The sequence below is a fragment of the Orcinus orca genome, chromosome 3, assembly GCF_937001465.1.
Source record: "Orcinus orca chromosome 3, mOrcOrc1.1, whole genome shotgun sequence".
Taxonomy (NCBI): domain Eukaryota; kingdom Metazoa; phylum Chordata; class Mammalia; order Artiodactyla; family Delphinidae; genus Orcinus; species Orcinus orca.
The window spans coordinates 26,930,202-26,943,593 of record NC_064561.1 but is presented as its reverse complement, the minus strand read 5'-3'; the positions used below and the strand labels follow the sequence as shown (position 1 = coordinate 26,943,593).

Sequence of the window (13,392 nt, the reverse complement as noted above, 5' to 3'; positions counted from 1 at the left end):
GGCAAGGGTGAGCAGCCACAAAGCTCTGCTACAGCCACTGTCCCCGTACAGTCGTCACTACTGGGACCATGATGATAACGGTAAGTGACACTTAGTGAGCACCTACTCCATGTCCTTCCTGTTCCAAGCACTTGATAGCTATGGCTATAGTTCATCCATCCAACCTGAGGGTTGGCAGAAATGGATCCAGACCTAGAAAGCTGGCACCAGAGTCTGTGCTGCTTTGCTGCCTCTTCCCAGAAGCCCCAGCTCCCGGCACAAAGCCTGGCATAGGCAGGGTGGGCCTCCAGTCATATTGCTTAACAAGTAGATTAAACACGCGTTCAGATGAGAACAAAGCAGGTCGGGGGTTGGTTCCAGGGTTACCACAGGTCACTGAGCTTCGGAGTGACTGAGACCCTGACAGACCAGCTCACTGAATTCCAAAGGGGACTGAACGAATGTAACAATCATTTAATTCTCTGCACTATGGAAGTCGGTTGAATAGCATGACCAGAGGGGTTGATTGGGACCAGAGGTGTGCTGGAGTCAGCTCACAGCACTTGTGAGAGCCAGCTGTTCATATCTCTTCCCAACTCGGCATTTAGTGCCATCACACCGGGAGCTTAAAATCTGCCACGGTGGCAGTATTTACACCACAGAAATTGGCAAACACGGCAACTCAAGAGCATTTTCCCCTGGAGAGCTGGCTGTTAAAATTGCCAGCATCCCACTGGTCTGAACCACAAAACAGGTGCCCACACCTTTGGGGACGACATCTAACAGACTGGAGATGATATATGGCAGGGTCACATCTCGTCAAGAATCACCTTAAGAACTAAATAGCACTGCGTTTCAATAAAAAAAAAAAAAAGTCGTTTATAACAAGAAGCAAACTTAAAAGGAGGCAGAAATCTTCAGTTTGGTGTCTATCAATCTTAAAATATCCCCTGAGAAGGACTAAATCTTGTGCTAATTGGAAAACGTCAGACTACACACAATCCGGGCATCACTATGAGATAGTTCATCACTTGGGGCACAAAGCCATAAGCAGAGAGGCAACACATGCAATGCTGAGGGGGCTTTGGGGTCAGAAAGGTAGGGGTTCAAAACCTGGTTCGGTCACTTTCTAGCTTCAGTCGAAGCTTCTGATGACCGTGGCAACATCCACTGCAACCTCATGAGGGACCCTGAGCCCAGTCGAGCCACCAGAATTCCAGAGTCACTAAGTTTTGGGATAATTTGTTACACAGCAAGGTAACACCTATAATCCAGATATGTGAGTTACTGTTGTCATTACTCCGGCTTCAAACCTCAGTTCTGAGGAAGCCTTCCTGACTCCCGGGCTGAGGAGCCCTCTTCTGTGCTCCAAAGTCCCCTGTGCAGCCCTCCTACGCCCCACGCGCCTCCCTGCCCTGTACTTGTGTCTGAGTCTGCCTTCTACGCCTGTGGGTCTGAACTACTGTCTCTTTCTCACTGTTACTCACCAGCTTTCAGTAGACAGCTTGGCCCAAAATAGATTTTGGTGTAGGTTTGCTGAATGAATTAAGGGTTACACACTCAGCCCCATGTGAGTGGTCCCAGTGTCCTGCCTCATGTCCGGCTTACATCACGGCACAGACACCAGGTGGCAGGGACCTCAGGCTTCTTCTCTTGCCCTAATTTCCTGAGGCTGCACCCTGCCCGCCCGGGTAACCAAAGAGGGAGTTCCCCGGACTTTCATTACTAAAACTGGGAAAATCCCAAGTAGAGCACGATGAGTTGGCCACCTTTACCTATGAGCTTTCAATTCCATCACATGGGTGAAAGAGCAAACTGTTTGGAAAGCCGGTCTCCACTGGACTCTGAGAGATGACGGCAAATGATCAGCTTTAGGACGGGCTACTGTCCATGTGGTGTTTAGCATCCTGTTGCTCTCAGAGCGGGGCTGGAGTGGGAAATCACTCACGCAGGGCAGCTTCAGCCTCCACTTACTCATTATGAGACACATCTGGAGGTGGAGACCAGTCTTGCTCAATTGGGTTACTGCTATCGGTGGTTCAGTGTGTTTAGAGACGGTTTTGCTTATTATGCATTTTTAGAGAAGGATATGGGTAGGGAAGGAAGCCAAACAGCACAGAGGAGAAGCGTCCTTTTATAGCTCAGGCTGAAACCTCACCTCCTCTGCAACTGCTTACAGATATCTGTGCAGCTGGAGCCTCTATGACCTGAAACCCACCCAGCTGCAGAGGGTACCTGATCTTCCACCAGCCTTCCAGGTTTTTCTGGATGACCTCCACCACAGCTCCTCTCTCCAGGTTCATTTCATCTTGGTCACGAGCTGTGTATGGGTAGATGACTGTGTACTTCTCCTCTGTGGGGACAAACAGATGGTGGGGTAAGTCAAAGACACTATATAAGCCCCGGGACGTTGATGGCCAAGGCTGTGATCTGAGAGATGCCCTCGTAAGGAGGGATTTCCTCCAAAGACTTCTGTGCACCATCTCTGTTCCCACCCCCCCACCCCCGCCCCTGGCCCCCAATAAGCGACCCTCACTTAGCACTGGATGACCCTGTGCAAGCAGCAACAGGACACAGGACAAATGGCAGGTCAGTTCCTCTGAAATCCCTCAGCATCACACATTTGCACTCACCTTCCTCAAATCTGTGCCTCAAGGTCACCTTCCTTGACCTTGCCTTAGGTAATACCCAGACCCATGGCACCCTCATCCCCCTTACCCGGGTTTATTTCCCCCCCTTACCAGGAATTACCTTCTAACATACCAGATAATTTACTTATATTATGTTCCATGTCTGTTTCCCCTGCTAGAGTAAGCGCTCCAGGAAGGCAGGGGTTTGAGTCTGTCTTGTTCATTCCTCTATCTCTAGCACTGGGCACGGTACTGGGAATATTTAGGAACTATTTAGTAAAATAGTCAATGTTTAGTAAATGAACAAGTCCCGAAGGCCTGGTGGGAGGCACCCTGCTCATGCTGCAGCAGGGGCGGGGTGGACGTTAAACCCTCTGTGGCTCCTCTGCAGTTCTTAGTGGTGGAGGGTCAGGGACAAGCTACATCTGGCAGCATATGGTTTGGGGTGGAATCACTACCAGGGAGGAGACAGCTAGCAGTGCTCATTACCTAGCTGGTAGCTGATCTCCATTTTTCATTGTTTTCAAGCCCCTGGATCCAACCACGCCTGAAGCTTCAATTTTATTTTTTTAAATTTATTTTTTTAATTGAGATATAATCGACTTCTGGGTGTACGACATAATGATTTGAGATATATATCATGAAATGATTGCCTGCTTCTGTTTTCATTAACACCACTGGGGTGCCTTCCATCCCACTCTCAGTGGTTTCCTGCTCCTACCCCCAAAGCCAAGAGAGCTGCCTCGGGCTGTGTCCCTCCCACAGCAGGACCTCACCCCCGACCCCCTGCAGGGCCCCACTGGCAGGGTCGTTCATTGTCACACTCAGGCAGGGCCCTCCAGAGAGCAAGAGAATAGCTCCCATCCCCAACACTGTCAGCAGTGACTGCTGAGACAGATAACAGATGAGTGTCCCAGGGGAGCCAGTGAGGCTAGGAGCCGGCTTTCCTGTTTTGGTTACATTGCAGCCCGCAGGGAGGGACTGAGCCAGCTGTGGGCTGACGTTGATAGTTAGTGTGTCCGGGCTGCCTCTCTCTCTTTCTCTCTCTCTCTCGCTGGGAAAACACCACAGGCTGTCTGTGGCCTTCCCAGCTGGTGCAGAGGGAGGCGGAAAACACACAGGACGTTTATTTATTTATTGATCTAGCCCCCTGACCTGCTCTGTGGGGGCTGAGCTGACTCAAGCTGCACACATTCTGTATACAGCGCACTCAGCTGTTCTCCTCATTCACAGATGCAGGCTGGGGTGTGGGTGCTGTGAAGGGTGCTGGGGGCAACTCAACCCCGTGGATGCACAGAAGTTTTGTCTGGCCAGGTGAGAAGGGGCACTGCCTGGGTCCCGGACTAAGTACTGTTGGTACTACAGGCCCTGGACTCCTGGGGATTCGCTAGCAACCAGAGACCCTCTCTGGGCTCCGTAGGATGCTCAGGGTTCCCTAACAAAGGGAAGTGGGAGAACTTGTAGACTGCGTGGTGAGTAACACTGCCTGCTTGCCATCCATCTGCTCTTCCTCTGGTGGCACTGCCAGCCTCCAGCCACATGTTTGGGTGAGGGTGACCTCGCCACCACCCAGAGGGATGGGGAGGGTGCATAACGCTGGCCTGGCCAAAGTGACTGGCCACCGTGATTAGTTCAGGGATGGCATATGACCCAACTGGGTCCGTTGGAACCAACTGATCGTGTTGAAGGAGAAGCATTTTCTTTGGTGGGTGCCCCTGAAGGGTGCCTGGAACTACTGTCACCATGAGACAATGGTTCCAGCAAGGTAGAGAATGGGAGCTGAAGGTGGCGAGAATAAGCCTCAGGTGCCAAGGACAGGTAGAAAGGGAACGTTGTCTGCCATGCCAGTAAACAAAGAATGTTGCCTGCCATCAAGCCACGAGCCACTGCAGTCACCCCCAACAGTGCACCCTGAGGGGCATTTGGGAGGGATAAAAACAGGAAGCATTCTGTGCTCTGGATACTGGCCTTAGATAGTTCAGATGCATATCTAAGGAATCATTTCAATGAGACCAGATTCTTGCATCTTTCCATTCATAGAAAAGCACTAAAATCATTAACTTAAGATATCTGGGGCTTCCCTGGTGGCGTAGTGGTTAAGAATCCGCCTGCCAATGCAGGGGACACGGGTTCAAGCCCTGGTCTGGGAAGATCCCACATGCCATGGAGCAACTAAGCCCGTGCACCACAACTACTGAGCCTGTGCTCTAGAGCCCACGAGCCACAACTACTGAAGCCCGCATGCCTAGAGCCTGTGCTCTGCAACAAAGAGAAGCCACTGCAATGAGAAGCCCACGCACCGCAACGAACAGTAGCCCCCGCTCACTGCAACTAGAGAAAGCCCGTGCGCAGCAACGAAGGCCCAATGCAGCCAAAAATAAAAACAAATAAAATAAATAAATTTATATTAAAAAAAGATATGTTTTTTGTGATTAGCAGTAATCTTTTGATGTTAGACTACATGTTTTGTTTTGTTTTTCCAGCCAAAAACTCCTATGCATCCTGCTTCCTCCCTTACCTCGTAGGAGCAGTTCCTCAGAGCTATCTGAGAGGCTGTCTCCCAGGCTAGAGTCCTCAGTAAGGTGCCTGTATAAAACTTAACTCACAACTTCTAGGTTGGGCATTTTTCTTCAGTTGGCAGACATTTTCAAGCTCCGGGATCCAGCCATGCTAGACGCTGACCCTACCCGAGGGTTTTCAATGACATGAGTCAATACACTTCCCTTTTGCTTAAGCTGGTTTGACGTGGGTTTCTTTTCCCTGGCCACTCAAATGCACCTGATGAAGGGAACAGGTCACTGGCTCAGCATTACAGGGGCCCCCAGGCATCATTTTTTACCCTGGGAAACTTTAGGGTCCCAGGCTGACAAACGCCCTAAGCTCCCTCCTCCCAAACCTACATGCCAACACACAGGGTACAGACCAGATCACCGTCTCTCACATGCAACAGGCACGGGCAGTCCCAGAGCATGCAGATGCAGGGACCCAGTTCCGAATACCGAGCGGGGAGGAAAACTCTGAGGTAGGCACCTTGACGCCAGCTGATGGCATACAGGTCCCCCAGAGTCCGGCGGCGGCCCATGGGCTGGGGCAGAGACCAGTATCTCCATGAGACTGGACGGGCAGCATGTGGAGGCGAAGGGCAGAAGGCAGAGGTAAGAAGAAAGCAGTCCCAGTGTCTTGAGGCAAAGGCGGCACCAAGCACGTGCTCCCTCTCAGGAGCAATTATTTCTGCGTCTATGCCACGCCCCAGGTGTCTCAGAAGGACCAAATTCCTGAGTACGAACCTTGACCTTGAGTGAAGAGCCACCCAATAGACACGATGCTATTCCTAGCATGATTATAGAGGCACTAAGAGAAGCCCTCATGGCAGGGGGAAGAAATGTACAAACCCTTAGGAAAATGTGGTCTCTCTCCCATCTTCTAGCTGTGTGACCCCGGGCAAGTGTCTCTACTTTCTGAGCTTCGTTTCTCATCTGTAAAATGGGGACAATAATCAGTCCCTTACAGAGACACGCCCCGTGGTAGGAATCATTAACTGTCTAAGGGAGCTAGAGTTTCCACGCAGCACACGACTACCCCTTAATCTGAGTTGATTTTTGTACTTTCTCCTCATGAGCGCCGCCCCTAGAGCCTGGTGGGCCCCACAAACGCAGAGCAAAACAAAAGGCATTTTACTCTGCGGGTGCTGGCTGCAATAAAACTAAACGCAAACCACATATGCATTTTTTTTTTTTTTTTTTTGCTAACCTTTGAGCATAGAAATATCCCTTCTCCTTACCCTCTTTTCTGTTAAATACATACTCAAGTGGCTTTGTGTTTTCTAAACAGTCAACTAAAAGCCCCAAATATTCAACCCTAGGTAAGGCATAGCTCTATGATAATAACTGTTCCTAGTTATTCATTGTTTTAGGTTCTTTGCCAAGTGCTTTGCATGTGGGATCTCATTTAATTAAAAAAAAAAAATCCCATGACGTAGATACCATCGTTCCCATTTTCAGAGGAAGCAGCTGAAGCATAGAAAGGTTAAGTTGCTGGCCCGAGACCACTCAGCCAGTAAGTGGGACCAATTCAAATTCGGTGGTGAGAGTCAAGTTCAGGTCTGATTCCAAAACCCTCCCGTTTATTAGCTAAAGTGAACTCATACTCTAGATTGAGGAATGCTCCTGGGGGGAAAGGGGGGTTGGCTGAGCCTTAAGATTTCTGACACAGCGGGAACCACTCTTTAGGAGGGTCAGCTCTGATCCTGACACCCAGTCAGGGCCGTTAAACCAACACAGAAAGCAGACAAAGCAGAGATCTTTACGGATGGCTTCAGATGTCTTGTAAATGAGCTTGGAGCAGCCCCAGCACCTTGGCCATCAGGATAATTCAAGGGAGGAAGAGTGAGGTGTTGACAGCGATCTGGCTGGGGGCCGTTGAGGTCCCATGGAGGTATCAGGGCCCCAGCTCCAGCCAGGCTCACCTGGGTTGGCTCCCCAAGGCCCCTAAGAAAGGGCGGGCTTGCTCTGCCCCAAACCCAGGGCCTGGCTTCATGTCCACAGGCTCTAGTCTAGGAGGCTGGGAGGCAGAGGCTGAAGGGAAGGGATTGGGTGCCGCCGGCCCTCACGGTCTCCCCAGCGAGCCCGAGGCCCCGGCTGCTTCCTACCTTCTTCAGGCTGTAGGGAAAACTCATCCTGCACACCATCCTGTCCTTCGAGGCAGGTTGCGGGGACCCAGCCTTGCTCTTCAGCCGTGCTGACGAACCACCAACCTGGGAAAATGAGAGTGCAGACTGATATCAGTTGGGTCAGGTGTGAGGGCCGGGCGTCAGAATACAATATTAGATTCAGCCGCTGCAGGAACCAACGCTCAGCGTCAGGCTCAAAAGTCTCCATTTTATTAGTAGAACACAACTACCCATGTGAGCTGACTGCTAACTGCTAGAGACAGGCTAACAGGAAACCTGCTCTTGAGCCTGGGACGGGGCTGTGGAGGGGAGTCGGGGATGGGGGTGGGGAGAAAGGTTGTCCTAAAGGAGGAGAGCAAAGAACGTAGCTCCCTTCGCTAAGGTGTGCAAGGCACTCATCGTTTTACTTGCATTATCTTTTTTTTTTTTTTTAAATTTTATTCATTTTTTAATTTATTTTTGACTGTGTTGGGTCTTCGTTTCTGCGCGAGGGCTTTCTCTAGTTGCGGCAAGTGGGGGCCACTCCTCATCGCGGTGCGTGGGCCTCTCACTATCGCGGCCTCTCTTGTTGCGGAGCACAGGCTCCAGACGCACAGGCTCAGTAATTGTGGCTCATGGGGCCAGCTGCTCCGCGGCATGTGGGATCTTCCCAGACCAGGGCTCGAACCTGTGTCCCCTGCATTGGCAGGTAGATTCTCGACCACTGCACCACCAGGGAAGCCCCTTGCATTATCTTATATCATCTTCACATTATCATCCCTACTGCACAGACGAGGAAACTGAGGCTCCAAGAGGCAAGGCTCGTGCAAGTTCACACGGCTTACGGCCGAGCTGCGACTTGCACCCAGCGCTCTCTGATACTGAAACCACTGCCCTCATAACTTATCTGAGACACGGATTTTGCATCTGTTCATGTCAAGGTAAATCTGGCCGCAGATATAACAGTTTGAGAAGCCGTTCACTGAGACTCAGGCCCTCCCATTTTAGAGAAAGGGCTCTCATGGAGCCTGTGGTAGGCAGAATGACAATGCACATGGCAAAGGGTTTGAATTAAGGTCGCAGATGGGGTTAAGGTTGCTAATCAGCTGAACTCCCAAATAGGAGGTTATCCTGGCTTATCTGGGTGGGCGCAGTTTAATCACAAGGCAGGCAGAAGGAGGGTCAGGGGGAGATGTGGCTGAGGAAGGAAGGTACAGAGAGGGGCAACACTGCTGGTTCTGAAGGTGGAGGAAGGGGTCACGAGCCATGGGGTGTGGCTGGCCTCTAGAGAATGGAAAAGGCAAAGCAGCAGATGCTCCCCAGGCCTGCAGAAGGGAACACAGCCCCAGCACTGCCTTTTTTTCTCGTCCACTGGGGCCCATTTTGGGCTTCTAACCTCTAGAACCATATGATGATAAATTGGTGTTGGTGTAAGTCACTGAATTTGTGGTAATTCGTCATAGCAGCCACAGGAAGTTAATACAGGGCCCAGCTGGCTCTGCACTGCATAAATGGAAAAATAGGATCTGCTCCCCAAGATCACAAACCTCCAGGCCCCGGAGACCCCAAAGGAGAAGAGAAGGAAGGGGCAGACTCTGGACTAGCTTCCTGGTCTTACAGGGAGGCCTTTGCTTTTGAGCTCCCTGAGGTAGAAGCCACTTTCTGCTTTACTTGACTGGGTGCACCTTTTAAAATACACGTTTTGGTGGCTGGGAAGTGTGTGTGTGTGTGTGCGTGTGTGCGTGTGTGTGCGCGTGTGTGTGTGTGCATGCACGCACACATGTGTGTGTGTGTGTGCGCGTGTGTCTGTGTGAATGAATGGGGTTGATAAACCTGCAGAAAACCAGAAATCAGAAATATGCCATATATGCCTTCCTAAGGACTCCTATTTGTAGGTATCCGCGCGGGGTTAAGGAACGTGTCACAACAGCAATGACAGCAAAGATGCGCCAGACTGTCTCAGTGCTTCGCATCTACTACTGACAGGCTGAGTCCTCACAGCAGCCTGTGAGCTGCATTCTGTTACTGCCCCATTTTACAGATGGAGAAGCCAAGCTCAGAGACGGGCAGTGACTTGACCAAGGTCACAAAGAAAGCGGCAGAGCCGGGATTCGACCCAGGCCATCTGGCTTCACAGCCTCAGCTCTTAACTACTGGCACAAATGCCTCATACATTGCTGGAAGGAGAGTAAATTGGTATGGCCACAGTTTGGAAGCAGGTCATTTGGCTGTATCTTAACATTTAAAGTATGCGTATCTTATGGTCCAGCAGTTTTCTGCGTATCTAACCTAAAGAAACACTCACCAATGTGCACACAGATATACTGTTCATACTAAAGGAAGATATGGCTTATAGTATGCCATATTTTCACATAGTATGCAGATGTTAAAAGAATAAGAGCTAAATGTTGACTTAAGAAAAAGCATGTTGCAGGTCAAAATGTATAGAATGATACACCACTGGGCTTAAAAAACCTACAAAATTATATATAGACGCATGAAATACGATGTGTATGTATGTGTGTACATAGTTATATATATGTACGCATGTGCACATATATGTATACACACATGTGTACAAATGTGTACACTGTGTACATACATATATACCTGTATAGAGTTTTTTAAAAAAATAAATAACTTTATTTATTTCTTTATTTATTTATGGACGCGCTAGGTCTTCGTTGCTGCGCACGGGCTTTCTCTAGTTGTGACGAGCGGGGTCTACTCTTTGTTGCGGTGCGTGGGCTTCTCATTGCGGTGGCTTCTCTTGTTGCAGAGCACGGGCTCTAGGTGTGCAGGCTTCAGTAGTTGCAGCACGCGGGCTCAGTAGTTGTGGCGCAAGGGCTTAGTTGCTCCGTGGCATGTGGGATCTTCCTGGACCAGGGATCGAACCCGTGTCCCCTGCATTGGCAGGCGGATTCTTAACCACTGCACCGCCAGGGAAGTCCTATCCCTGTACACATATTTATACACATGTGTGTATACAGTTATCAAAAAGCATTCACCCCAAACTGATAGAAGGGCAGTCTGGGTTTGGAAAGGGGACTAGGCCTGAAGCTAGCGGAAAAAAATAGATTTTAACTTTATCATTAATGTTTCAAGAAGAACATATCCATATATTACTTGGGTAAGTAAAAGGTAATTGAAAACAAATGTTGAGTTTGTTAGCCACTTGAAGATCTGGACATATGCCTTTTCCCTGCTGTCCTCTGGACACACCAGGCTTGGCCCCCACCCCATCCTGCCTCCTCCCCTTCTCCCAGCAACGTGTTCTTCCTGACGTCGCTCAAGCTGGCAAAGCAAAGCGGGGTGGGGGGGGGTGGGTGCTCCCTTCTTCCATCCCCACAGAGCATCCCAGTCATACCCACAGACTGCCTGTACTCATTTCTAGGAATTAGAACGTCACATGGCCTCGGGGCCAGCTGGAATTGGTTAGGAACTCCAGCTCGGCAACCTGTCACAAGATCTGGGGTGAGTGACTGAGTCACTTGGAGTCTTGGTGTCTTCAGCTGTGAAGCAGGGATAACAACTGCTGTACTGTGTAATCAAGAAGTTTTGGTTGGCTACTGCTCATCTCCTGACTAATGGGAACATGCTGCAGAGGCTGCCGGAAACAGTCTTTCCCTGTTTGTTGGACCTTAACTAGCCACTGGGGTATCACGGAGATTGGCCCACTAATATTGCTAGTCAATGTCACATTTTAGCTACAACAAAGCCAGTGGGGGTTTAATGCCACTTTTTCCTGGAGAGGATCCACTCATCCCCTGCTCCTTGCTCTCTGTCTTCAATGGTACCAATGCCCTATTGCGGCTAAAGAAGGCAAAAGGGAAGGAAACGCATTTTGGAGTACCTATGTGCCAAACACAGGCTTAGGCACTCTCTATGTACTGCCTCATTTAATCCTGGAAGCAGCCTCCTCAACGAAGTGACCTGGATGGCTGTGAAATGCGGAGTTCAGGTGGAAACCCAGGCTAAGTGTCTCAGTCACATCACATTCTGTCCCGGCCAGTGTACAGGCAGACCTCGTTTTACTGTGCTTTGCTTTATTGCACTTCACGGATAATGTGTTTTTTACAGATTGGAGGTTTGCGGCAACCCTGCATCAAGCAGGTCTATTGGTGTCATTTTTCCTATAGCATTTGCTCACTTCATGTCTCTGTGTCACATTTCAGTAATTCTCCCGATTTCAAACTTCTTCATTCTTATTATATTTGTTACGTGATCTGTGGTCAGTGATCTTTGATGTTACTATTGCAAAAAGATTACGACTTGCTGGAGGTTCAGATGATGGTTAGCATTTTTTAGCAATAAAGTATTTTTAAATTAAGGTATGTATATTGTTTTTTGGACATAAGACTACTGCACACTGAATAGGCTACAGTATAGTATAAATGTAACTTTTTTTTGCACTGGGAAACCAAAAAATTCACGTGACTCCCTTTATCGCAGCGGTCTGGAACCAAACCCACAATATCTCTGAGGTCTGCCTGTATGTGGCCAGTGGTCCCTCTGAGGGCAGGTGGGCTGAGGCAGTGTGTCCATCCCACCAGAGCCCACAGCTGCCAGAACCTTCATGAGGACTCCCATGGTAGCCAAAGGCAAATCAACAGAGCAAATCTCCAGTGGAATGCTGGACTCCGTGTCTCCAAGTACTCTGAAACCAGAAGGAATGTTCCTAAAATGTGAACCTCAGGACAAGTCGATAACCCCTGACCCAACAGGATGCTGGTGAGCTGTGACCAAGTGGAGTACTCAAGCACTGTGATCAAACAAGGCCAGCTTTCTAGGAGGCCATCAACCAGATCCGTGGAAACGGAGCAGCCTGGATTGGCCATTGCAGCTTTTGCACTCCCAAGCGTTTCCTGTCCCAGAGGCTTGGTGAGAGTGTAGGGTGGAAGGGAGGTGGTCTAGGTCTCCTACCTGACTCGTTCTTCTCGATGATGTCTACCACTTGCCCCACGCTGAGGCTGATCTCCGAGCTCTCCTGCTTCTGGTAGTCTGCCACCACTACGTACTGCTCCAGGACCATGGGGTCCACCGAGGTCAGGTCGCCCCCTGGGGATACAAAATGCCAACACACAACCCATGTGTGAAGGAACAGGAGCCAGGGGGTGGGGTGGGTCAGGAGGACATTCCAAATAGAGAACGAAGCTGTGACAGGACTTGTCCCAGGGTCACCTCATCCATTTATTCTTTCATTCATTTGCTCACTCAACCACCAAAATTTACCAAGTGTCTGTCCTTGTGCAGGCACTGTGCTAGGCACTAAGGATTCAGAGTTGATGTGGTACTTGGCCTGAAGAAGCTGACAGCGTAGTGGGAAAGTTCATTCATTCCTATCTATCCATCCATTCATCCATCTGCCATTATTCACCCATCATCGTCCACCCAACTAAACATCCATTCATCATTCATCCAACCAAACATCCATCTGTCTAGCTATCCACTGCCATCCATCCAACCCAAATCACTCATCTATTAATTCACGAAGTCACCAGTGATGTTCCAAACACTCTCTTAGATGCTGGGCATACTAAAGTGAATGAAACAGACATGACTCCTAGCCTCAAGTAGCTCAGTCTAGCTGGGGAGAGAGACACGTACACAAGTATATATGATCGCTAAGTATACAGGATAATACTAGTTTTTGATTGATGCATTGCTGGAAACAACCAGGATGCCAGACAAAGAATGAGTGGGAAAAGGATGCTACATTAAATGGAGTGGTCAGCAAGACCCCTCCAGGGAGGTGACATAAAGCAAAGACCTTGGAGGCAAGGAGGCATGAGGAGAATGGGGACAGAGTGGTGCAGGCAGACTGTGGGATGGGAAAGGGCCTGGAGCCTTCTAGGAACTGGCTGAAGTCCAGGAGTGAGCAGAGGGCGGTCCTGTATGAGATCACCCTGGCAGGCATGGGTCAGAGCAGGCAGGACATGCTGGGCCAAGGCAAGAAGTTCGGATTTTTTTGAAACCCTGAAGTAGAAAGCCACTGAAGGGCTTTAAGAAGGGAATGACAAGATTTACATCTTTAAAAAGACAGTTCTGGCTGCCACATGGAGACTGGATTACAGCCTGGCAAGAAAGAAAGCAGGAGACCAGATGGAGGACATGGTGTTTGCAGACAAGAGATGA

General features: G+C 49.7%; 1 protein-coding gene across 3 annotated transcripts in view; it reads right to left on the bottom strand.

Annotated features, from left to right (window-relative positions):
* SH3PXD2B (SH3 and PX domains 2B) overlaps positions 1–13,392 on the bottom strand; it is a 112,657-nt gene that overhangs the window by 20,119 nt on the left and 79,146 nt on the right. For 2 of the 3 annotated variants that reach the window (XM_049708093.1, XM_049708092.1), the window contains exons 7-10: positions 12,181–12,315; positions 7,258–7,362; positions 5,640–5,723; positions 2,215–2,332 (exon numbers count right to left, since the gene is read on the bottom strand). In XM_049708093.1, coding sequence (XP_049564050.1) covers positions 2,215–2,332; positions 5,640–5,723; positions 7,258–7,362; positions 12,181–12,315 — 442 coding nt within the window. The remainder of the gene's footprint in view (positions 1–2,214; positions 2,333–5,639; positions 5,724–7,257; positions 7,363–12,180; positions 12,316–13,392) is intronic. The other variant, XM_012533838.3, reaches the window with a different exon arrangement.